This window comes from Acinonyx jubatus, chromosome C2 (assembly GCF_027475565.1).
Source record: "Acinonyx jubatus isolate Ajub_Pintada_27869175 chromosome C2, VMU_Ajub_asm_v1.0, whole genome shotgun sequence".
Classification (NCBI taxonomy): domain Eukaryota; kingdom Metazoa; phylum Chordata; class Mammalia; order Carnivora; family Felidae; genus Acinonyx; species Acinonyx jubatus.
The window spans coordinates 86,494,085-86,517,524 of record NC_069384.1 but is presented as its reverse complement, the minus strand read 5'-3'; the positions used below and the strand labels follow the sequence as shown (position 1 = coordinate 86,517,524).

General features: G+C 39.4%; 1 protein-coding gene across 4 annotated transcripts in view; it reads right to left on the bottom strand.

Annotated features, from left to right (window-relative positions):
* The window catches only part of ZMAT3 (zinc finger matrin-type 3), a 32,575-nt gene extending 10,421 nt beyond the window's left edge, over positions 1-22,154 (bottom strand). Inside the window, exons 1-5 of one of the 4 annotated variants that reach the window (XM_015071017.3) lie at positions 21,907-22,154; positions 18,074-18,400; positions 3,288-3,407; positions 787-953; positions 571-671 (exon numbers count right to left, since the gene is read on the bottom strand). In XM_015071017.3, the coding sequence (XP_014926503.1) occupies positions 571-671; positions 787-953; positions 3,288-3,407; positions 18,074-18,343 (658 nt within the window). In that variant the 5' untranslated portion in view covers positions 18,344-18,400; positions 21,907-22,154. Of the gene's footprint in view, positions 1-570; positions 672-786; positions 954-3,287; positions 3,408-18,073; positions 18,401-18,509; positions 18,563-21,644; positions 21,874-21,906 lie in introns of those variants that run through there. The other 3 variants (XM_015071021.3, XM_027061396.2, XM_015071019.3) reach the window with 3 other exon arrangements.
* Positions 22,155-23,440: the final 1,286 nt, after the last annotated feature.

The following is a 23,440-nucleotide window of genomic DNA, read 5'->3' as shown; positions in this document are numbered from 1 at the left end:
ACAACATTCCTCTAAAGTGGCAGTTCTAAACTGAAGGTGTATATGAGAATCACTGAGGAAGCATTTTCAAACCACACATATGTCTGGGTCCCACTCCCAATTTACTGACTGAAAATCTCTAAGTCATGGTTCAGGCATGTGTATTTTGTAAAAATTCCCCCAATAAATCTGATTCACCATCCTACTTAAAAGCCACTGCTATAATCTTTGTTTATTTTCCCCCCAAAATGAAGATTTAACATTGTACAACTTTAAACCAAACAGCCCATTTTTATAATGCATTTTACATTTCTCAGCAGGCAAACACCAGGAGCAGTATAAAGGACTATGATCAGAGACTTAAAATAAAAATAAATAATATACCTCAGCATAAATAAATGAATGAATGAATGAATAAATAAATAAATAAATGTTTGGAAATAAATGCCAACTTGAAAAGCCACTAGACAATTGAACAAAACAATTAGCTAGCCCCAAATTCTCAGGACTACTTATTCCCATTAAAGGAAATAAAAATAAAGAAGACCATCTGCAGAATGTAGCCAAGGTATGTGGAAATCCACAGGATACCTGAATTATTCTGTACCGTATACATATTCCTCCTATTAGGCATCATCTTATACTCATTCCCTTCTTTCCGGGTCCGCCGCTGACCCGCCTCAGAGGATTCCCTGGAGAAAAGAAATTTTAAAAGAGTCAGACTTCTAAACAAGGATCCCTTTCAACTCTTTTTTTCTAGACAGTCTTACACAACACTTTGGCCTCAGAGAAAGTGGCAATACCTACGAGAATGAGTTACTCTGAGCTTCCGCCAGCCGCAGCCTCTTGGCATGATTCTTCCCTTGATAGTGAGCCTGAGCCACAGCCGGAGAACTAAAGGAGGCATCACAGAGCTTACAGTAATCGTTCTCTGTGGCCAGGATCACTCTGCCTCCCGGCTTAAAGGAGCCCATCTGACATCAAAGACACAAGAGACAAAGTTAAAAAAAAAAAAAATGTGAAGTTTATTCCCTTCTTTCCTTCAAAGTTCCCTCTAAGTGTTGAAAGATAAACAAAGGTTATGGTATGACCACAGCATTCGGCTTTATAAGGAAAGGACATAATTCATTCCAGAAAAAAAAGCAACAACAACAGAGAGAAAAAAAAATGTTGAGAGACAATGTGGTTTTGTATTACAATCACCTATGTACCGAACTGGTTAATGGCTTGTTGCTATCTCCATGGAGAAATTTTTTAAAAGAAACATAGAAGATTCAGGGCAGTACAGGTAAGGCCTAATATCACATTATCAGAAAGGTAAAGTCCATCCAGAATCCATCAGCAAGCCTTTAATGAATGCCTACTGCTTTTAGGGCTTGCTACCTAATGCAGAAGGGATATACAGACATATATTTACAAATGAGCCCCTCTCCCAAAGAGTCTAAAAATTAGCTACAGATGTAGCTGGGGAAAAATAACCAACAGATTCAGACAACTGTATTCAGCTGAGAAACGAGTTATGAGAAACCTAACACAGTGCCTGGAAGATAGTATCTACTCAATAAATATGGTTAACAAAAAAAGACAAACTAGATTTTGGCTAGAGGAGAATAAAATACATAATAAGGAGCCTGGAAAGCATATCGTATTAGGACCAACTGAGGGAAACAGTATTGTTTCATCTGGTCAGAAAGATTTTCTGGGGACAGGATAGCTGTCTCCAAAAATCACAAAGGGCTAGGCTGTGAAAGAAGGTGATGGCTGTTTGCTCAGGAGGCAGACACCAGCTGAAAACAGTCCCCAGCCAGGAGTGACCATCTCATTCCAGAGCAGCCTTGAGGAATAAGGGCCCTGTAAACTGCTCAGCCTGAAAATCTGTCTGGGTATTTTCCTGTCCTTTGACTCTGTTTTTATCTTCTCTCATTTACCCCACAAACTCGTGAGGATGGAAAGATAGCTGGAATGGCTGTCCACACTTCAAATACTGGAAAACTGATGTTCAGACAAGAAAAATTATGCTGTCATGGTTAGTAGAGGTCCAAGGTCAAAAGAAATTCTTGTTCCACCAATTCACAAAACATGTAATGCCATGGACAAGTTACTTAGCTTACCTGAGCTTCTAATAAATGTCCAGCTGAGACAAATGTTGCTGGCCCACGGATTACATGCCCACTAATAAGGCCAATACCTCTACGTTCTTGGAAGCACTAAATGCAATCAGGGTCCAGGACTAGAATGAGGCAAGATAAGCATTTGCCATGGGCATGAAATTTAAGGGTGTATCAAAAAACTCAGCCATCAAGATAAATAATATTTTAACGGAACATTCTTACAAATCAAACCTGATGCCAAAAGAAATCAATGTAAACAAAGTATCAAAATTTTAAATACAGACAGGATCAGGAATAGCGCCATGCCAAGCCATATGGCAGCCAAGGCAGAAGGAAAATCAGTAATACCTACCCCATCTTTAAGTTGTTGACATTTTGTTTACTACTGATTTTTTCAAATTAATTTTGGATTTTTACAATATGACATTAAAATATTTATCTTGATAACTGTTTTGGCTCCCTCTTAATTTTTGTGCCTAAGTCAAGTACATCCCTGACCTCATCTTAGTCCCAGCGCTGAATGAAGTGACGCATGAAAAGTGCTTAGCAGAGTGCCTGGCATAGTAAGTGCTCAATTAGAGTTATTATTATCTATGACCATGTATTGTTCTACGGACAAAGACAGATGAAGGAATACAATCCATATTTCAGAGACTGTTACCAAGTACAGGATTTCTTGCCTCAAACACCTGCTTTACCTACTAAAGAGTGAAAGAACTTGGCTCACCAGTATGTGTCATTACACCAAAGTCCAGATAAAGTTTATACAGGCTCTTGCCATAGAGGTAAGAAAGCGGTAATCTGAGAAAACTGACCTTGCTGGAAGGCAAATAGGAAGTCAGGGGGATTAACTATAATAAAGATATAAGTGTTTAAGAACCTCTCTTTTCATTCAGAGCTTAGCCTAGACATTCAGAGTTATTTCACCCAGAATTTTGAGAAATGCTTAGAGAAAAGTACATGTACCAATATTTGTTTCATCATTTCATGCATCGCAACCAAAGCCAATGAGAAATCTCGAGGGTTATGGATGTTGGCAAGCTTTACATCCAGCACTACAGTTCAAGGAGTTAAAAGTACCAAGCAGAACCTTTTGGGAGTATTTGCCCAACTGTACCTTGATGGGCTCATGGATGACAATTTCATCCGTGACCACTTGTGCACAGGACAACTTCCACCCTGACACACGCATCTCACCTGTGCAGGGACCGGAACCGCTGGGGTGGCCACAGGTTCCACCACGCTGCTCATTCTGGCAGCAGGAGGACAACTGTTTGCTGCATAGTAATTTCGGAGTTTCTTACCGTGATTTTTACCCTAGAAGTAAAATGAAATGAGTAATCACCATGAAGAAAATCTGTCAAATTGAGTTAATGTACTCACTAAAAACACAGAAATAAGGGGAGAAAAACCCAAGCGATGTTACCTACATTTTATTTTTTCAGATATATGCAACAGTGGGGTAAAGAGACTACTAGATCTTAAAGTAAAAGAGTCTACTCTTTGGTTCCAATAGAATGATTTATCTGGGAAAGATGAGGGAACAAAGCCAAAAAAATCTGAATTTCCTATTATTTCTGGAAAAGTATCGCATTTTCCAGTGATCTATGTCCTCCCCCAACTTGTTGCCATTCATATGCCACTGCCTAAATATGAGTTTTATTACACTCTGATCTAATCTACTTTATAAGTCAGTAATGAAATGGATAATCCAGTTATTTTTACAAAAATAGCACTTGCAGAGTATCTTTTTACTTGCAAAGGACTCTCCTGTGCATCAGCTCATTTGCTGCTCACAAAATTTCCTGTAAGAGGAATTTGTTAGTATTTCCCACACATGACAGCTGAGGAACTCAATCTGGAGACGGTGGAGGACTTGCCCCTGGCACCTTCAGCTGGGGTGAGAAGTGGAGCCAGAGCTTGGGACAGGCCCTCTGTATTGAGAGCAAGCCCCTTTTGACTATATCATGATGGCTTCGGGAGGCACTGTGTACCTCTACTAAAATGCATTTGCCTCTCTCAGTGTGTTTTAAGTTGTTATTCACACGATTATATTCCCTGAACTGACAGAAACTTCAAGCCTGTAGGCAAACATTCATTCACCATCTACTACAGCCTAAGCCCTAGAAACGAAAAGACCTAGCACACACTCAAGAGGAGGAGACAGATATATAAGCAGGTAATTAAAGTAAGGCGATAAATTCTACCTTCTGACCACTGGAATGCCCTAAAGGTGCTTTTGCCAAAGTCACGTGACCTCGTGGTCAAACTCACATCTGTGGCTTCACCATTCTAACTCTAAGCAGCATGACACCATTGCTACTCCCTTCTATTGTCTTCTGTGACTCCCACTTACCTCCTGACTTCTCATACTCTAAACTCTGCAACATCCAAAGCTCCACCGTTGGCCCTCTTCTCCATCTACATTATTTTACCCTCATAGCTTTAAAATAATCAACAAGTTAGTAGCTCCCAAATTATCTATCTCCATCCCTATTTTGGACTGAAGGATTGTGTCCCACCAAAATTTGTATGTGGACATCTAATCTGGAGGTGGAGCTTTGGGAGGTGATTAATCACTGTCCTTATAAAAAGAAGGCCAAGAGCTCCCTCACCCTCCTCATTCTGCTATGTGAGGATCCAGGGAGACGTTGGCTGTCCGTAATGTGGAAGAGGACCTTGCCAGAATCCAACCATGCTAATACCCTGATCTCAGACTTTCGGCCTCCAGAACTATGAGAAATGAAACTCATTCTAGCTCCAGGGCTTTTGTACTTGCTGTTCCTTTTGCCTGGAATGTTCTTCTTTCAGTTCTCTGCATGGCTAGCTCCTTCTTATCTTTCAGGTCTTAACTCAAATGGCATCTCACTGAATGCCATCCTCCCCTACTCTGCACACACATACTCTCTAACACGTTACCACACCGTCTGGTTTATCCTAGTTCCACTTAGCATGATCTGAAATGACACTGTTTGGTTGGTTTTTTATCTCTTTTGTACTTTCTGGAATGTAGACTCCTTAAAAATAAGGACCTGTCTTGTTTACTCTTCTATCTCCAATGTCTAGAACAGCTTCTAGGCACCTGTCTGGTTCAGCCGGTAGAGTGTGCAGCTCGGGTTCGTGAGTTTGAGCCTCACGTCAGATGTAGAGATTACTTAAAAATAAAATAGTAAGTAAATAAATAGATCTAGAACAGTTTGTAGCATATAGCAGGCAATCAGTAAAGATTTGTTGGCTAAATTAACCAAGTATTATAATGGAGATAACAAATACACTGCCAAGAGAACGCAGAAAAGGAATTTCTTAACTCTGGCTGAATGTGTCAGAGAAGGCTTCCCTGAAAAGGGGACAATCAAGTAATCTTTTAAAATGAGCAAAAGTTTACCAGGCAGGTAAGGAGTGAGGGGAAAGAAAATTGTGAACAGAAGAAATACTGTAAGGAAATACTGTAAGCAAAAGCCCAGCCTGCCCTATTGAGGAATCACAAGAGAGACAGTCTTCTGGAGAAGAGAAGGACTTGAGATACATAGTGGGCTTAATGGCGAAACAGATCTTGGACTTCAGAGGCAGCAGGGAGCCCCTGAAGGACTCTAAGCAAAGTAGTTACATGACTGGATTGCATTTGATAAAAATCAACCTGGAATTAGCACGGGGGATAAGTCAGAGTAGATCAAAGCTGCAGCTGGATAGATGGAACAGAGCTAAGGACAAAGCCCTGGGACAATATAATGTAACCGTGTAGTAAGAATGAGGATCAAGAAAATGAGATTGAAAATGTCTGGTCCATCAAATAAAATGAAAACCAGACAAGTATGGTATTATGGAAGCTAGAATAAAGTGTTTCAAAAGAAGAGTCTAATTAGATACATTATGACCCAGGAACTGTACTACATATCACCAAACAGAAACATACGTATAAGGAGATATCTATAAGTGTTCCTAGGGGGCGCCTGGGTGGCTCAGTCAGTTGGGTGTCCAACTTCAGCTCAGGTCATGATCTCACCATTTGTGAGTTTGAGCCCCACTTCAGGCTCTGTCCTGACAGCTCAGAGCCTGGAGCCTGCTTCGGATTCTGTGTCTCCCTCTCTCTCTGTACCTCCCCTGCTCACACTCTGTCTCTCTCTCTCAAAAATAAACATTAAAAAAATTTTTCTTAAAGCATGTTCCTAGAAGGACTGTTAGTAACACTGAAAATTAAAAATAATTGAAGTGTCCATCTACAGGATAATGCATAAATCATAGTCTGTTCCTACAATGAAACACTATACAGTAGTGAAAAATAAACATTCCAGGGCCATGCATGGCAACGTGAACGATTCTAACAAAATGCTGAATGAAAAGAACAAGTTGCAAAAGGAGATATATAACAATAATTTTTTAATATGGGAGTTAAAAATATGAAGAGCCACTACAGTTTACATAAGGAAACAGTATGTAGCAAAAGTACAAAAAAGTAATGGAACAATAAATGTCAATTCAGTACCGTAGCTACACTTAGGAGCACAGGAGAGGATACAATTTGGGAAGGGATGCATGGGGGCTTCAACTGAATGGATAATTTCCACTCTTTCAGCTTGATGGCAAATATGCAGGTTCATTATATTATTTTTGTGCTTTTTTATGTCTAAAGTATCTCATAAAAATTTAAAACAATACTAACAACAACAAGAAAAAAAGAGTTGTTCACCAGGTCAAATGCTACTGTGGGGTTGAGTAACGTCAGGACAGAGAAGTAATGCTTGGATTTAAAATCAGAGGTTGAGTAACTTTGCTAGAACCATTTCAATAGAGGGGTTAAGAGGTGACATGGAGGGGCTTGGCGAGACAAGGGGAGATGTGAAAACAGAAATAACTAGTATAGGCAAATGTTTAGAAGGGTTCTATGACAGGGCAGGGAGCAGACATATAGGGTGGAGAGTGAGAAAGGGAAGTGGGTCAAGGGAAGGCTGGTTTCAAATTTGGGTTTTACTTAGGCTCGTTTGCATGACAACAGAAGGAAGTCAGTAAAACCTGAAGAACAGATGGTACAGGAGCCAAAGCATGTCCGTGAAAAGGCAGAAGAAGACGAGGCACATGGTACTACAGGAAGAGCCAACATTAGACACTATTCACAAGTTTCAAGCCAACATTACGTCCATAACAAAATGACAATCATGGCAACTAATGTTTTTTAGCATTCATGTGATAAGCGGTGTTCTAAATACTTCATATATATTATCTCGTGTAATCTTCATGAAATCTCCATCAAGTAGGTATAATTACCATCCCCGTTCTACACATGAGGAAACAGAACTCAGGAGAGTTAAAAACTTGCCCAAGAGTTTCCAGATAGCTAGGCAGCAGGTACCTGGGCTTGTGTGTCCCCATCTACCCTCTACAAACAATACAGAACAGTAAGGAAAACAAATAAAACTACACAAAAGCCATGCCTTCCACATAACAAGAAGGCACAGAATGCCCAGACTTCAACATAACTATAAGTAAAAATGGAGAAAACATCAAATCCCAGGGAGCACTCACTCACACTTCTGCCACATGCATTCACAGTAAGCAAGAGAGTCTTTCTGCAGGAAAGAGAGAAGAGGAAGCTAGCAGCAGACCTAAAATTGCTTTCAAACCACCACCAGGAAAAATAAACCCACCCTAAGTTTGTAAACACTAAAACATGATCTGGTGGAGCAGAGCACTCAGTACTGAAGGGGGCTTAAATGTACACATGATCTGAGGCAGCAAAGTGGCTTCTGGAGGAGAAAAAGACAAGAAGGCAGGGAGAGGCACCTTTTGGCACATGGGAGGCACAGGGCGGGAAACAACAAAACAGGAAAAGCTAGCATCCTACAAAACAACAACAACAAAAATTAGAGGACATACAAACCACAAAAAAAAAAAAAAAACAAAAAAACAAAACCTGAAGAACTGAACTTTGCTACGGTCACAGAAGAGACTGTCACTGAATTAAGACTCTCATAAAGCACCCCAAATCCTCATAATGAACACATGAAAACCAGTCAGTTCTTTATTTTGTTTTATTTTTGAAAACTAATCAATTCTATACAAAGTTATTACCAAAAAAATTAACACATCTCAGCCAATGAACTCCACCCCCAAAAAAAAACATATGAAACAGAAGAAAACCATTAAGACAATACTCCAATTTGAACTAATATAGTCATTTATTTGGAAATCTGAAACATCACCTTATCACCTTAAATCAGAATCCAAGAGGTACAAGGGAAAATGGACAACAGAGTAAGAAATGAAAAGAAGGGTAATTAAACTTAGGAAAGAAAAAAGAGAATTTTATCAAAAATGAGAAGTAAATGCGTGCCAAAGGAAAACAGACACAAATGAAAATGTACTAAGAGACACCGAAGAAAGACAGAAAAGCAGTCTAGAAAATAAAACAATATAAAGACAAAAATCTTATAAGCTCAGAGAGGAAGCAATGGAAATGGAGGACAAGAAGGAATACTTTATGTAAAACTGGAGCCCCTGAAAGACAAAAAAAACAAAACAGCCAAATAGAATATTTGAAACCATATTCAAATAGAATATTTGAAGTTACAACCCAAGAAAATTGTCCAAAAGTAAATCAAGACCTGAATCTACATATTGAAAAGGCACGCCAGGTTTCTGGGAAAATCAACCTAGAACAATCAAATCTGAAGTATATTTTTCAAAAGGTATGAAATTTCAAAGAAAAAGAAAAGAAAAAGCCTCAAGCTTTCCAAGCAAAAAGACCAAATAACTTACAAATGCATAAGAATTAGAATGGCATCCACAATATGTAAAACAAGGCAGTAGCTGAGAAGCATTTTTTTTTAATGACACGTAATGAAAGTGTCAACCAAGGATTTTATGTATAGCCCACTGTCCCTGTGTCAAGGGTCAGGACTACAGAAAAACATTTTCAACATACACAACCTTAGGAACTCAGGACGTGTAAGTCCTGCTTGAGGAATCTTTTGGAGCTTCGTTCAACCAAAAAATGACTGGGAAAACTTCAGCAAAAGGGCTGATGGTAACTGTTTTCATAGATATAATTCTAGATCAAAAACTAAATAAAACGTGGAGATCAGGATGAAAGATTGATGTTCAAATATTACACGACACAATGGAAATCATGCAACAAAAAACAGAAAAAGGAAGAGGAAAGTAGAACAAGCCCATTGATTCTGCAATAGGTTATTTAGCTGGAATACCATTAAAAACTGACAAACCAGAGGGGGGCCTGTGTGGCTCAGTTGGTTAAGTGTCTGACTTTGGCTCAGGTCATGATCTCGTGGTTTGTGAGTTTGAGCCCCACATCAGGTTCTGTGCTGACAGCTCAGAGCCTGGAGCCTGCTTCAGGTTCTGTGTCTCCCTCTCTCTCTCTCTGCCCCTCTCCCTTTCTCTCTCTCAAAAATAAATAAACGTTAAAATAAAAAACCCTTAACTGACAAACCAGATAATACATTAAATAACTGAACGGGATAGTAAGATCACTTAAAACCTATAAATAATAGGGATATGAGAATGGACTACAAGTTATAATAGGATGTGATATACATTCCTAAGTATACATTTTTGTATAGTTCTTACTTTTAGAACTGTATTAACATTTCACAAACTTAGAAAAAGAATCAAAGTCAACAAGAATTGGGGAGGACTCAAAATACAAACAGAAACAAACAAACCTTTTGTATAAAAAAATGAATAACACAACAATACTGAATGGAGGGGTGGGGAACTATTCACATGGTCTTAAAGTATCACCCCCACGAAACTTATTAAACACAAAAAGAAAAATAGTAACTTTACAAAACAAGAACCTTATAGCAGGCAGCATCTCTGTAACCTAAGTAACTTTTTAAAGCAATATTTTTACTATATATCATGCTAAAGACAAAAAGAACAATACACAAATATTATCCTCTGGTTAGTAGGTTTTTCATGGGGATGTAGCTTATCAATCCCCAAACTATGTAGAGAGAGAGAGAGAGAGAGAGAGAGAGAGAGAGAGAGTGTGAGTGAGTTGTGGTTAATGAGTGCCTACGTTTTTCACTATCCCAGAAAGAAATTAAACATTAAGAAAAGATGAAAGGCTAGAACGAACACTGTCCTATTGTACTGAAATTGGAAGTTTCAATCTGAACTCAGTTTTCAACATACATGCACATAAGTATATATAAATGTGTGTACACATAAATATATATAACTAGCTCTGCCACTAAGATCATCTAGAAACACTAACATCCCAGTAGCAAAGAGTATGCCTTGCACTCAGATTTTGGTTTCTAAACACCATTTTCCAATAGAAGTATACCTGGCTCCTTGAAGAAGTGGCTAGCATAGGGAAAATACAAGAAAATCCTAGAATCTTTTGTATTCAGGAATTAAGGAAGCATGACAAAAATTACAGGGATGTGTTAAAAGGACACAGGCACCAGCTTGAAGATTCTCACACTTTTCAAATCTGGGACAACAGAAACATCGGAATAAATGATGATAATAATACATTATATCCGTAGAATAAAATAAGAATCCATAATCTATGGTGATTGAATGAAAGCAGAAAGCTCTTCCTTAAGGTAAAATTCCAACTAATAAAGGTAGAAAGAATAATTAAAACAGAAAAATCACCATTTGGCAAACACCACAGTAATAATCACTGCAGGAAAGAATCATCAATGGATGTTAAAATTACTCAGTGAAAATACCATAAGAAATAAAATACTCACAGAGTCTCAAAGTACCTCCCCACATGATACTTATTAAACACAAGAAGAAAAATAGTAACTTTATAAAGAAGAACCCTGGCAGGCACCACCTTAACCAGTGACGAAAGTCAACAGCACCAATGATGCAAAATTTTCATATCATCTCCTTCCCAGTATGATGCATGGGGAATGATGCAACATCACTTCTGTGGTATTTGTGTCAAAAAAAAAAAACCCACAGAATCTGAGCTTAATAATGAGAAAACATCAATCAAACCCAAATTGGGATATTCTACAAAACTACTCTTCAAAAATTGCAAGATTGTAAAAAACAAAGAAAAAACTCAACCTGTCTAGATTAAAGGAGACATAACAACCCCATGCAAAATTTCATCCTGGATTGGATCCTAGAACCAGGAAAAGGACCCCATTAGACAACTGGTGAAATGTAGTCTGTAGATTAGATAATATTATTGTTATCAGTGTTAATTTTCTGATTTTGATCATTGTACTATAGTTATAAAATATAGTTATAGTTATATTTGGGGAATCCGGATGAGGTACATGCAGAAATTTTTGGTAGTGTTTCTGGAACCAGCTTGTAAGTTAAAGGTTATTCAAACTGAAAAGTTAATAAAATAGGATAAAACTTGCCCAAAGCCACAAGTAAGTGGCAGAGCTGGGGTCAATCCTGAGCCACCACGCCTCACTGCACCCTAGGAAAAGTCAACAGTATTAAGAACCATCTCAGGTACCAGAAACTTTTCTAAATGTCTTACACATACTATTACTAGTGACATCATCATCTTCTTCATCATAAGGCAGAGAGGAGTTAGGATATATTTCCAATGTCATACATCTAGTAACTAGTGAGACTACAATTTGAAGACTAGTCTGACCCCAAAGTGCATGATTTCATGTTCTAAACTAATAGCCTACAGAATAGATACTAGCAAAGGAAACGGTAAGAAAACAAGAGACCCTTAAAAATTAAAGACATAAATGCCAAAGTAAAAAAATTCAATATAGAGTTAGAATTCAATACCTCTTAGAAATAAAGGAATGATGAAAGAGAGAAGAGATAAGCAATATAAAGAATCGATCCAGCTAGTCTAGGCAAGGGCTACCAGAATTGCCAGAAAAAGAGAGAAAGTATAGAAAAGAATTTTATCAAGGAAACAGCATTAAAGAAAATCCCCAGAGCTCAAGAGAAACAGGAATATGCAAATTGAAAGGAACTACTAGCACTGACCAAGGCCAATGGGAAAAGAGGCACAACTAAACACATCCATCACTGTGAAATTTCAGATATTGGGGATCAAAAGGAGAGCCTAAAAGCTTCCAAGGAGAAAAGTTCCAAAATTAAAGTAGGTCACCCACAAAAGAGTAAGAATCAGAGTAAGATTTCTCTTCAGCGATGCTAGATTACAAAAAAAAAAAAAAAAAAAAAAAAACAAAAAACACACACACATGCACACACAATGAGGTATAGCCTTTAACATTCTTAGGAAAGAAAATTTCAACATGAAAATAAACTGTCACATAAGAAAACATAATACACACATTTTTAGACATACAAGGGCTCAGAAAAATTTATTTCTTATTACTCCCTCACTTTATTTTAAAGAGAGAGATGTATTGTAACATACATTTATATTTATTCTTTCTTCCTTCAAGTAATGTGAAGAGGTACTTCAATAAAACAAGATTGGAAAATAGAAAGACAGGAAGAAAACATGTATATTTAGAAAAGCGTTGTCCAAGCCAGAGAGCGAAGAAGAGAAATCCAAAATTGACATCGCTGCAGCAAACCCAGAGAGCATGGGAGGATGGAGGGATCTGGGATAAAGGGGGGATTCCACACAGTGGAAAGTGCGACGCACTGGAGGGGAAAATGGGGATATGATAAAGATATATTATGTAAGAAAAAGAAGGCACAAGAAGAAAAGCAATGAAAAACTCTAGGATATACAATAAGCTGCAGAATGAAGTCAGGATTCAAATGTGAAACAACTAGTCCAAACTAGAATAGGAAATCAGTGGGTCTAATAAGGATAAATAAAACGGATTGTAAGCAATAAAAACAAAGATTAAGAAGCTAGCAATTGTTATAAATTCATAAGATTCTTCTCCCTATGTTTTTAAAGTATCAGAAACTCGAGGAAAAACAAAAGATTATTTCTAAGTTAAAATCTACATATGAAACGAACTAAAAAGGGCATGATTTTGAGCAACTGGTGGCATTCAAGAAAGGGTCATCCATTTGAACTTCACTTTTGAGTAGCATGGGATCGAGACATTAGAAACAGAGAAGAAAACAGTTCTACTGTGGACAATAGTCCCCTCCTCATAGTAATGCAAAAGCTGAATGTCAACTTTCAACAATTGGAATCAACCTTATAAATAGAGCAACAGAAATTTTAATTTGATTATCAAATAAACAAAAATGTGATCAACCTTAACAGTGTCAAAGTAAAACTATCGCCAACACAAGATGAGAGTTGGAAGGCAGAATGGAGAAGAAAAGGAAGGGATAGAAGAGGAAGAGAGAAGAGGTGATTACTGCTTTTCATTATATGCCCTTTGTTCTATATGCATTATTTTGAGTTAAAATTTCTTTAAGTGTTTTGAGGAAGCTGTTCCTAGTGGCAAATGCTACAAAAGGTCGAGAAAGAACTAGATTTGACCTGTAAGACCACAGGTGACCTTGGAAAGGACCATTTCAGTAGAATATTGGAACGGAAATCAGAATGCAGTGAATGAATAGAAAATGAAGACCAGGAGAGGACAATTATACCTGTCAGAACTCTTAGGAGAGAAGAGAAAAGTTGCCAAAGAAAGGGATTAAAAGCACAGGAAAGGTTGCTGTTGCTATTTTTATTTATATAGAAAAACCTGAGCAGGTTTTTAATTTGATCGAAGTAAAGAAGTGATGACAGGTGATGAAATCCACAGTTAGGGCAGGGAATCAGCCTCGAACAGAAGAAGGGATATGTACTCTTCTGAAATAAGAAGCAACGAGGTCAAGGGGACTAGGACGGAGAGGCAGAAAGCTGGTGAGACACAGCCACCGGCAGGATCATAGAGACCTCCTGTCTTGTAGTAAGTGCATTTTGACTAAACTCAGTCCACTGCAAGTTCGTTTGGAAAACAACCAGATGGGAGAATTTTGAAAAACATAAAAATTAGCTGCGATTAGAGTTGCTGATCATGAAACCGGGTAGCCAATGTTAAAATATAAATACCAAAATCAGTACTCTAAACTTTGGGATAACATCAATTGCATTCTCTGCATTATCAATTAACATCACTACAATCAGCATCACAACTGTAGAACTACTTTTTTTAACCTGCATTCTGTCTCCCTTTCAAATTAATCTAATTAATACAGTACATTGTTATTTAGCTGCTAAATATTACAAATAGAAATAGATCTATGTTTATGACAAACTTTGGAAATGCACCTTGAGTGAGCAGTTATTTTTCAAATCGACACACAAATTAGCAAATAAATTGGTTGACTTTATTTTCAATTGTGGATGCCCTGGCAAAATTTATCCATTTTTGGTTGCTTGTTTTATTTCTGCTAACGACCTTCTATCCAAAGTAGTTCTTCCTCTGGGCATGTCTGCTGCTAAAACAGTGTTGTGTTACTCCATGCCAGGCTTGCCCTAAGTGACCTGAAGCCTGCAGACAGATTTTAATAAAACGAAGATATGTTTTTCCTCCACAGGTTTTATTTTAAATTAAGATATAACTGAAGCCATAATTGTGAGACTGTAAAAACAGGTAATCTCATTAAAAGTAAAACAACTCAGGGTATTTTGAAGCAGATGGACTGGGTTAAAAAGACCTGGGAATAAAACTAAATCTGTGGTGACCACAGATACACAGGGGTCATTGCGAAGGCAGCCCCAACACAGGAACATCAGGATGTCAGGGAAAGAAGGTGGTGAGTTTAAAGGGAAATATTGAGCAGCTTCCATTGTGTGTCCTGGATTTCTGGAACATGATACAGTTAGACTCTAGCATAACACTGCCCACACCACACTGAAGGTTGTTTATAATACCCTGGGCAATTTGAAACTTTGCGATTTCAACAATGGCACCAACTGACTAAAACGTTTTGAGTAATGTAATCACCGTGATTTATCATTTCACACAAACCTGTTTCTAGCTTATAAACAGGCTACCACTGACCCCTTTTATCTCACGCATAAGAGAAATAGTGAATTTGTGGTCTTGGTATCACTCGGTATTAAAAATTATAAAGCAGGTTTTCAGAAGTAAAACTTTCCATCACCTCATCAACCACTTTGTTTTATTAGCCTACTTACAATCATTGCTGTTCTGCCTATTCCTGGTTCTTGGTAAGCCTTACTCACTGGTCTTACCCTGGACTTCAGTAGCCCTTTTCTTTTTAATTTTTTTTAATGTTTATTTATGTTTGAGAGAGAGAGAGAGAGAGAGCAGGGGAGGGGCAGAGGGAGAAGGGGTCAGAGGATCTGAAGCAGACTCTGTGCTGACAGCCGAGATGGCAATGCAGGGCTCAAACTCAGCAACTGAACTGAACCGTGAGATCATGACCTGAACCGAAGTCGGATGTTCAACCGACTGAGCCACTCAGGCGCCCCTTCAGTAGCCGTTTTTAATCATTGTCTATTGGTGTACTGTCTATTAGCCTTTGATGCATCTTACAGGCTGACATTTCTGTTTCCCTTCTGTAGTGGTTTCACCCACCTCTAAGTTATGTCCATGCTCTGACTGTTTATTATTCTGACCTACTCTTTGATCCACACTCGCTCATCTCAACCACATCTATCTTGTTGACATTCAGATTTTACTTCTAAAATTAACTTTCCTCCGGGTGCCTGGGTGGCTCAGTCCATTCAGCATCTGGCTCTTGATTTCAGCTCAGGTCACAATCTCACAGTTCATGAGATCGAGCCCTGCATCAGGATCTACGCTGACAGCACAGAGCCTGTTCGGGATTCTCTCTCTCTCCCTCTCTCTCTCTCTCTAAATAAATAAGTAAATAAATAAATAAATAAATAAAATTAACTTTCCTTCTATACTATGCTAATAAAATTGTTCCATACTTTCACATGTCATACATTAACTGCTTTCCCTTGTTTCTCTGTAAAGGGAAAACAAAAACAAAAAACCTCCCTCTTTAACAATAACACTGACTTCTTTCAAATCTTTGCTTCTAAGCTCTTAGAAACAAACTTAGAAAAACCCCAAACTTTTAATTTTCCATTAGGTTCTACTTTCTTTATACCCACTTGCTTCTCTTTACTCTATTTTTACCCTAGTTCTTGGATGCTTAAATTATCCACTATGACAGGCTATCCTTCTCCAACTTTTCCCCTTAAAAATTCTGATTATAGAGACATTTATCTAAATTTCACTTCCCTGTTCTCATGTTTTCTAATTTACATATTTACCATATCATGAACAGAGCTGAAATTAAGTACAATTACTAATCTTACCAACTAAAAAGTTCAGAGCACACATGTGTGCGCGCACACACACACACACAAATGTAAAATCAAAGAAAAAACAACAACAAATAAATGCAGATTGTTTCTTATCTAGGTTAAGCCTTATAATCCAATGACCCTCTTCAAATTGAATTCTCTCTATTCATAACCAGAAGCATCCATTACTGTCTATAGAGCCATAACGTGATATTAGGAGGGGAAAAAAGGCAGGAGATACAGATATAATCCATACACACATATTAAAATTACACACTGCCCAAGAGTTTTACCTCACAACTCTTCTTTAAAGGGCACACACAGGTAGGTTTTCTCTCAAGTTAATGACTTAAAAATCAAAACTTGAGAACTTAAGCTTGATTTTTCAAAGTGAGTCTTAGCCTATAAAACTGGCCATTCTGCAGGAATAAATGAAGAGGAAAACTAGCACTGAGTCTTGGGTTTGACAAGCATCATCCTGACTCCCCTCAAACAGTAAAAGAGGCAAAGGAAGACCCTGTATCAAACACTGTGGTGGAGAGTGGTACACAGAGAGAATGAGAGTGGGGCTGGAGAAGGGGAGAAAATGTAAAAATAAAACCAGAAGATGCATTCATGCACCAATGAGGACATGTGCCAAGATCTGAGATATAATTAACTCAATCCTCTGCACCTGAGGGTCAAACAAACCCAAACAAAGGGAACTCCAGGAAAGCCACACATTGTCTCTTCCCCCAAATCCCCAGGAAAACAATATACCATCACAATATTTCTGATGTACAATCACCAAGTGACACAGTCATCAGTCTTTAGGATCAAAACAAAACAAAAAAGATTTACACTTACAGTGAATAAAACGCGTAAGTTAGAGATGGTTATAGTGGCACGATGGAAGAAATACTTGTATAAGTCATCTTTCTACCTTACGTCTTACTATCGCAGCTACTCGTGCAAAGAATAAACAGCCAAATCAATGCTGACCCAGAAGACATCCTTTCATTCAGTGGTGTTTGGCCCCAGTTGCTTCTCAGGTCGCCTTTTTCCAAAAAAGGAAATTACATCATTGTATACGGATAGCAATCTACAATAAAAAGAAATACCGTACCCTCTCTTTCGAGCCAAAAGTTAGCTTTCTATTTGTTCTTAGGTAATAACACCCTTTAAAATTGTCCTTTCCGCTAGCCATTCTACATGGAGGTGAAAGCTTTAAACCTTAGAAATGATTATCAGTTCACACTAACGGGCTAAAAGAAACCACAGTATGCTTCCTATGAAGGATAAGGCTCAATATTCCAACGTCATTTTATTCTAACGACAGAAAAATACATGTTTTCCTTAGGAGTGACAGGTTATATAAGAAGAGTCAGAGGTCAAAGAGACAAAGTGTAAGATTCATAGAGATTACCTTGCACTGAGATAAACTGTATTAGCTACAAGATAATATTTATAAGGCTAATTCTTATAAACCATTTGAACTGAGCTTGGTACATTATGTTTCAAATACCTATTCACCTGAGGATTGCACATTGGTCCACGAGCACAGATGATGAACGTTTGCCTACAACAAATAGTAAGCTATCAAATGCCACACAGTTACGTTGAGAGCCCATTCTGTGAAACGTGATGCTCTCTTTTAATGTAGGAACCTTATGCTTTTTTATCAGACAAACTAATATCTAGTTCTTCACTAAGCCATCTTGATTATTCCAGGCACAATTGGTCATATCTGGAGACATGACTCTGAAATGGGCAAAGCCCTAAAACATTCTCTCACTAAATTCCTGGTTTTCTTTTCTTTCCTTACCTGATAATGAGCCTGGGCTTGCTGCGCTGAGTTCAAGGTGACATTGCAGAGTTTGCAGTACAGGGGCTTACATAGCTCCTCCAGGGCAGAGTCTTGCTCTCCTCCCTTAGGTAACTCCTCTTCCCCTGCAAGAGGCAAGGAAGCCTCCTGCCCAAAAGGCTTCTGTGGCGGAAGCTGCAAGGTTCCTGTAGACCTGGCGGCCACTGACATAGGAGGAGAGGATGAGGGCCGCTTAGGCAGAGGAAGCCCGGCGTGTTGCAAGAGGATCATTGGGTAGGAAAGCCTTGGGCATAATCCAATGGGCGATGAGAAGTCAGGTCTTCAAATCTGAATCAAGAGGGGAAAAAAAAAAATGCTCACTTAAAAATGTGACCTCAGCAATACGACATGTAAATGACCACACCACCTGACCCCTTCCTCTACTTCTCCAAGCCACCTTTGGGATTTCTTTTTGCCTCCTCTAGCAGACCTCCCCTGTCTGTTAATCCACACTGACACTATGCTCTTCCACTGAGAACAGCTTTATAGATTTCGCTTTATTTTGCTTGGCACAGCTCCAACTGCGGTCCCTCTGGCCCATGAACATTAATAGCATTGCATCCATGGCTAATTAAATCTAAAAGTCACATGGCTGAAATGGACATCAAAGGTCACCTAGTCCAGACCCCTTCCCTCAGGCACACTTACACTTAAATACTCTTGATGATAATTATGCATAGACAAAAACACTACAGGCTAAGAACCTTAGCAAATGTCTCCTTTCCATCCAAACTAGTCTTTCCATCCAGATGATGTCAAAAAGAGCAAAATAAAGACTGTCATGTCTTGGAACCCTGAAAACACTCTGAGAGCTAGCTAAAATATCAAGGAAGTTTAGGAATAACTCAGTTACAGTGTAACAAAAATAAACAAAAGAGTTCCTTCCCATCAACCAGTAATAGTTAAATAGGTAAGCCAATGATTCCTCCCAGCAGAGGCTGTAGACAGCGTGTGGGCCACATGCAACTTCAGATGTCCTCTGTTTGGAATATACAGTGTTTTGTTTTGCTTTCACTTTTTAAATTGAATTAGTCATCAACATTTAAAAATCAAGAGATTCCTGGCCTCTCCTGATAAAAGGAGGATCTGGCAACACTTGGCACCTGGTCCTATATGGACAATTAGCTAGTCAGTGCTGAGAGGCTGAGAGGCCAGTAGCCAGGCTTGCCTTCTTGGGGCCACCTTCTTCCCCACTTAGCCTGCTGTCTGTATCTGTGCTACTTGCCTGCTCCCTGTAGGCCCTTAAGCATAGGACCCCACTTTGTATGGCCTTACATTCATGAGCCGCCTAAAAAAATCAGAGTATTTTCTCTTCTTCTAGCCATAAATTACCTGCATAAAATAATGTATCAACTAAATGTCCTATGAGGTAATGGATCACACTACCATTAGCCCAATTTAATTCTAGTTCCTCATCGGTCTTTCAGCAATTTCCTTTCTCCTTTTTATTAAGTAACTGATAATCTCAATTCTGTTTCGCTCAGAAAAGATCCAATATGTTCCAATACCTCTTCAATTTTATACATGGTTTCTCCAGCCTCCCACCCAGCTGGCATCTTCTAACCCTGAGTATCTCAAAATGAACCACAGTACACACTCTGAGTTCCCATGATTCTAATTAACCCAAATTAAAATCCTTACTCCAAAACACACAACTCCTTCCACTCTCTCAACACTATTAAAACCTCTTTTCTTGGTCAATAAAATATGGCTATTTTAAACTGCTGAAATTTTCCAGCTGCAATAGAAATGTGTACATTTTCTGACGATAATAGATTTACTAAAATTAACCAAAATTTTAAAAAGTTAAACATCTCTTTTAGCACAATTATAAGTATACCTGTGGAAACTGCAATCAAGTAATAACTTTTATACTAAATTCAGGGTCTGGGGGCAGCAGAGGATATCAGGGCAATGGCAAAATAACGGAGTTAAGAGCAAAATACAAAAATTATTAGTCATGATATTCAACAATACTTCTCATTCATCATAATATTTAAAAGAACAATATTATTTTATTCTTAAGCAAAAGTATACTGTCCATATCTCTAAGAACATAAAGAAAAGCAATACAGATTTAGAACCTTTAAAAAGTCAGATTCTCTATAATCATATTATTCTTCTCGATTAAATCAAACAACACAGGCATGGATATTTGAAAAAGGAAAACTAAGGAGACAAAGCCACTTTTTCAAAAAGTTAGCTATCTAATTATAATAATCCGTAATATTAAAAGACTACACATGCCACCTGTACAGAGACATACTGCTACCAAACTGCCACAAACAAGCTGCCAGTTCAGAAAATGGAGGAGAGTGTTGAAACATCTGGATAAAGGAAATTGACAATACAAACAAAATCAAACACTACTGATTGCCTAGACATGTCTGGACTTGTTTTATGAAAGCTCACTCCCACTTGAGGAAATTCCAGCACGCATCCCCCCAGTGTTGCCTACAGGTTTCCATCAAAATAAAGTCCAGTCTCAAAGCACAAAGGTCCAAGAGGGCCCTGCCAGAGGTGATAAAATCCTGTGCATTACGGAAAAAATTCTTGCCAAGTACGAACTACCCATTATCACATTTTATCTTTATAATTTTTAAAGAATAGCCAGATATTCCAAAATTATTTCTTGTGATATTTAACAAGCAAAATGATAATGTCAACTCCCAAAAAGGATATGTGCATGACAACTACATCAAGTATTACCATGCTTGGAGGAAAAAAAAAAAAAAACCTAACATAAAAATTAAATCTAAAAGAAATAAAACCTAGTCTTTAGTGAAAGCATTAGTGATAGAATATAGAGAAACCCAAAGCGTATGTGACTCGGATCCGTTCAACTACTGCATTAGAGTAAAAGAAACTAACTTGATGGCTAATGTAAATAATATATTCCTCAGACCTTAAAAACCATTCAATCTGATGCTTTAAGTGGCATAAACGAAGGACTTATGGTGGTTAACGTCCTGGTTTGGAAGGGGTTGAGGGAACAATAAAGAAAGTCAAGCTTTCATGGTGTACCCTGTTTGAAGAAAAGGAATGATCATGGCATAGTTTTCATGATCAGACTGGGGCCTACTTTTCACATACTGTATTAAAGACAATCACTTTCTCAGTTGGAGAAACCTACAGAGGAAAGAATACAGTGTAAAGGAACAGGTTATTGGTACCACAGCAAACTAGGGAAGTCTACAGTAATTGGGAATTCAGGAAATGAGGGGAAATGGTGAGCATTACTCAGAGGTCATCAGAACGCAGCGAGAAGTAATGAAAGAGAGAAAAATAGAAAAATAATCAGCTGAGGCAAGGTCTATCATATAAGGAAGATTCAGAAGAATGCAGGGATCTGGGGGAGAAGAGGCCTTGGTGAATTGGCGAATGTTTTCCAGTCTCAGCTAAGACGGTTCCGAACCCAAGGGAACCATTTACACGTTTGAATCTAAGCTACATACACTTCAGTATCGCCCACGTATACCTTACATTCCTAATATGTGCCTGCATAAACACGAGCGCGCACACACTCACGCACCTCGATCCCATAAGGATGCCATCACGAAAGATGGAATCCCCGGTCTCCCACCGGGCGGGGGCAAGCGTGAGGGCCAAGGCAGCAGCACGCCTAGACCATCCAAAAGGTGCACGTGAAATGCTCAAAAACAAACACAAATATCAGCAGCGCAAGCCTGTCACGTGGAGGGCAGGTGGAAAGCCCGCACCCGAAAGAACCGCTAGCCGCCGTCGCTCCGGGGCTCGTCCTAAATGCCCCGCGGCTCGCGATCGCCGGCACTTACCGGAACCCTCGGGACGCGCGGGGAGTCTGGGCGCCGCGTCCACGCCGGGCGCCCGCCACCGTCTGCCCCGCGCACCCGGCTCGGCCCGGCTCAACTCCGCCTCTCTCGACGCAACTTTCCCGGCTGGCCCCCGCCAAGCCCCCTCCGCAGCTGAAGGCTGACTGTCAAAAGTCAGTCCAGCCGTACCCACTGGGAAACAGCTGCAGGAAGTGACTGCGGAACCGGGAGGCGGCGGAGGAGGAGACTGAAGGCGCCGGCCCGGCGTCTCCACTGCGCATGTGCCAGGCGGGGCAGCCCAGCCGCGGCGGCCGCGGCGGCTGCACGCGTGTGTCCAGCATCACTGACAGGCCGGGTGTGCGCGGGACAAGTGCGGGCACTGCGATAGCAGGGCCCCTGGGGCGGGAATGGGAAACAAGCACAGGGCGGAAGGAGGGTGCACCACCCAGCGGACAGGTCCTAAGTGCTGTTCATCACAAACACGCTGGAAAGTTGATCCAGAGCAAAAGCTTGGGCAGAGCTTTTGCCAACTTCCATCTCCTGTCGTTGAGATCCAAACCTTTTCACTCCAGCCGCGCCTTCAGTCCGATGGTTGCCTCCTAAGCTCCTGCCAAATTGTCCAGGATCCTTTAAAGTGCTGTGACAGAACCTTTAAACTGCACCTCTCCCCAGGATGGAAGAAGAGCGCGGCTGACGGTTCAGAGGTCTCCAATCAGACAAGAGCGCGTGTGTGCGCCAGGGCACACAGACACACACACACACCCTCTCTCCTATGCTACAGTGGGCAAGCGAAAGAGAAGACTTTCTCCTGACCCCTGGATCCCTATCTGCAGAGTAGGAAAGACCAGGAAGAGGTTATCTAATGCTAGAATGTCACATCATCACGTAGGCAACTTCAACACCTGTAGAGTTGACTTAGAGAGATGAGCTGAGGAATTTCCAGCTCCAAACTTCTATTAATTTGTAAACTATTCCATAAGAAGATTGGGGGGGGGGGGGGACCGAGGGTGGCAAAATATACATAAATTTATTATTTTCACCATTTAAGTGTACACTTCAGTGCCATTAGGTATATTCACACATTCATGTGCTTATTTTTTAATCATTAATTAAAATGTTAAGGAGATCTAAATATAGCAAGATGTGCCCTAATAGCAAGCAACTACTGCAGGCAATTAAGGCTGTTTCTTTGACTGAAACATAGCATCCAGTACCACTAACAACAAACCAGATTGACTGTTTTCCAGAAGTGACTTCATAAATACAGTGACTGTTTAGCAATCATTCACACACAGCTAGTATACCCAAGCCATTTGGGGAGAGTAATCTATCATGGTTAAATAGATAACAGAATTTTTCTGAATTGATTCTCCAACTGTTTATGTATACATACTTTATGTGTCGAAATTTTACATGGACACATTGTTTTTAAAATAATAAATGCTGCTGAAATCCACTTTCCAGTCCTTTTTCTGCATGCTCTTTAGCCATGTCACAGTCTACACTCTTTAGCTAGGACTGCAACTGGACCTCTGCT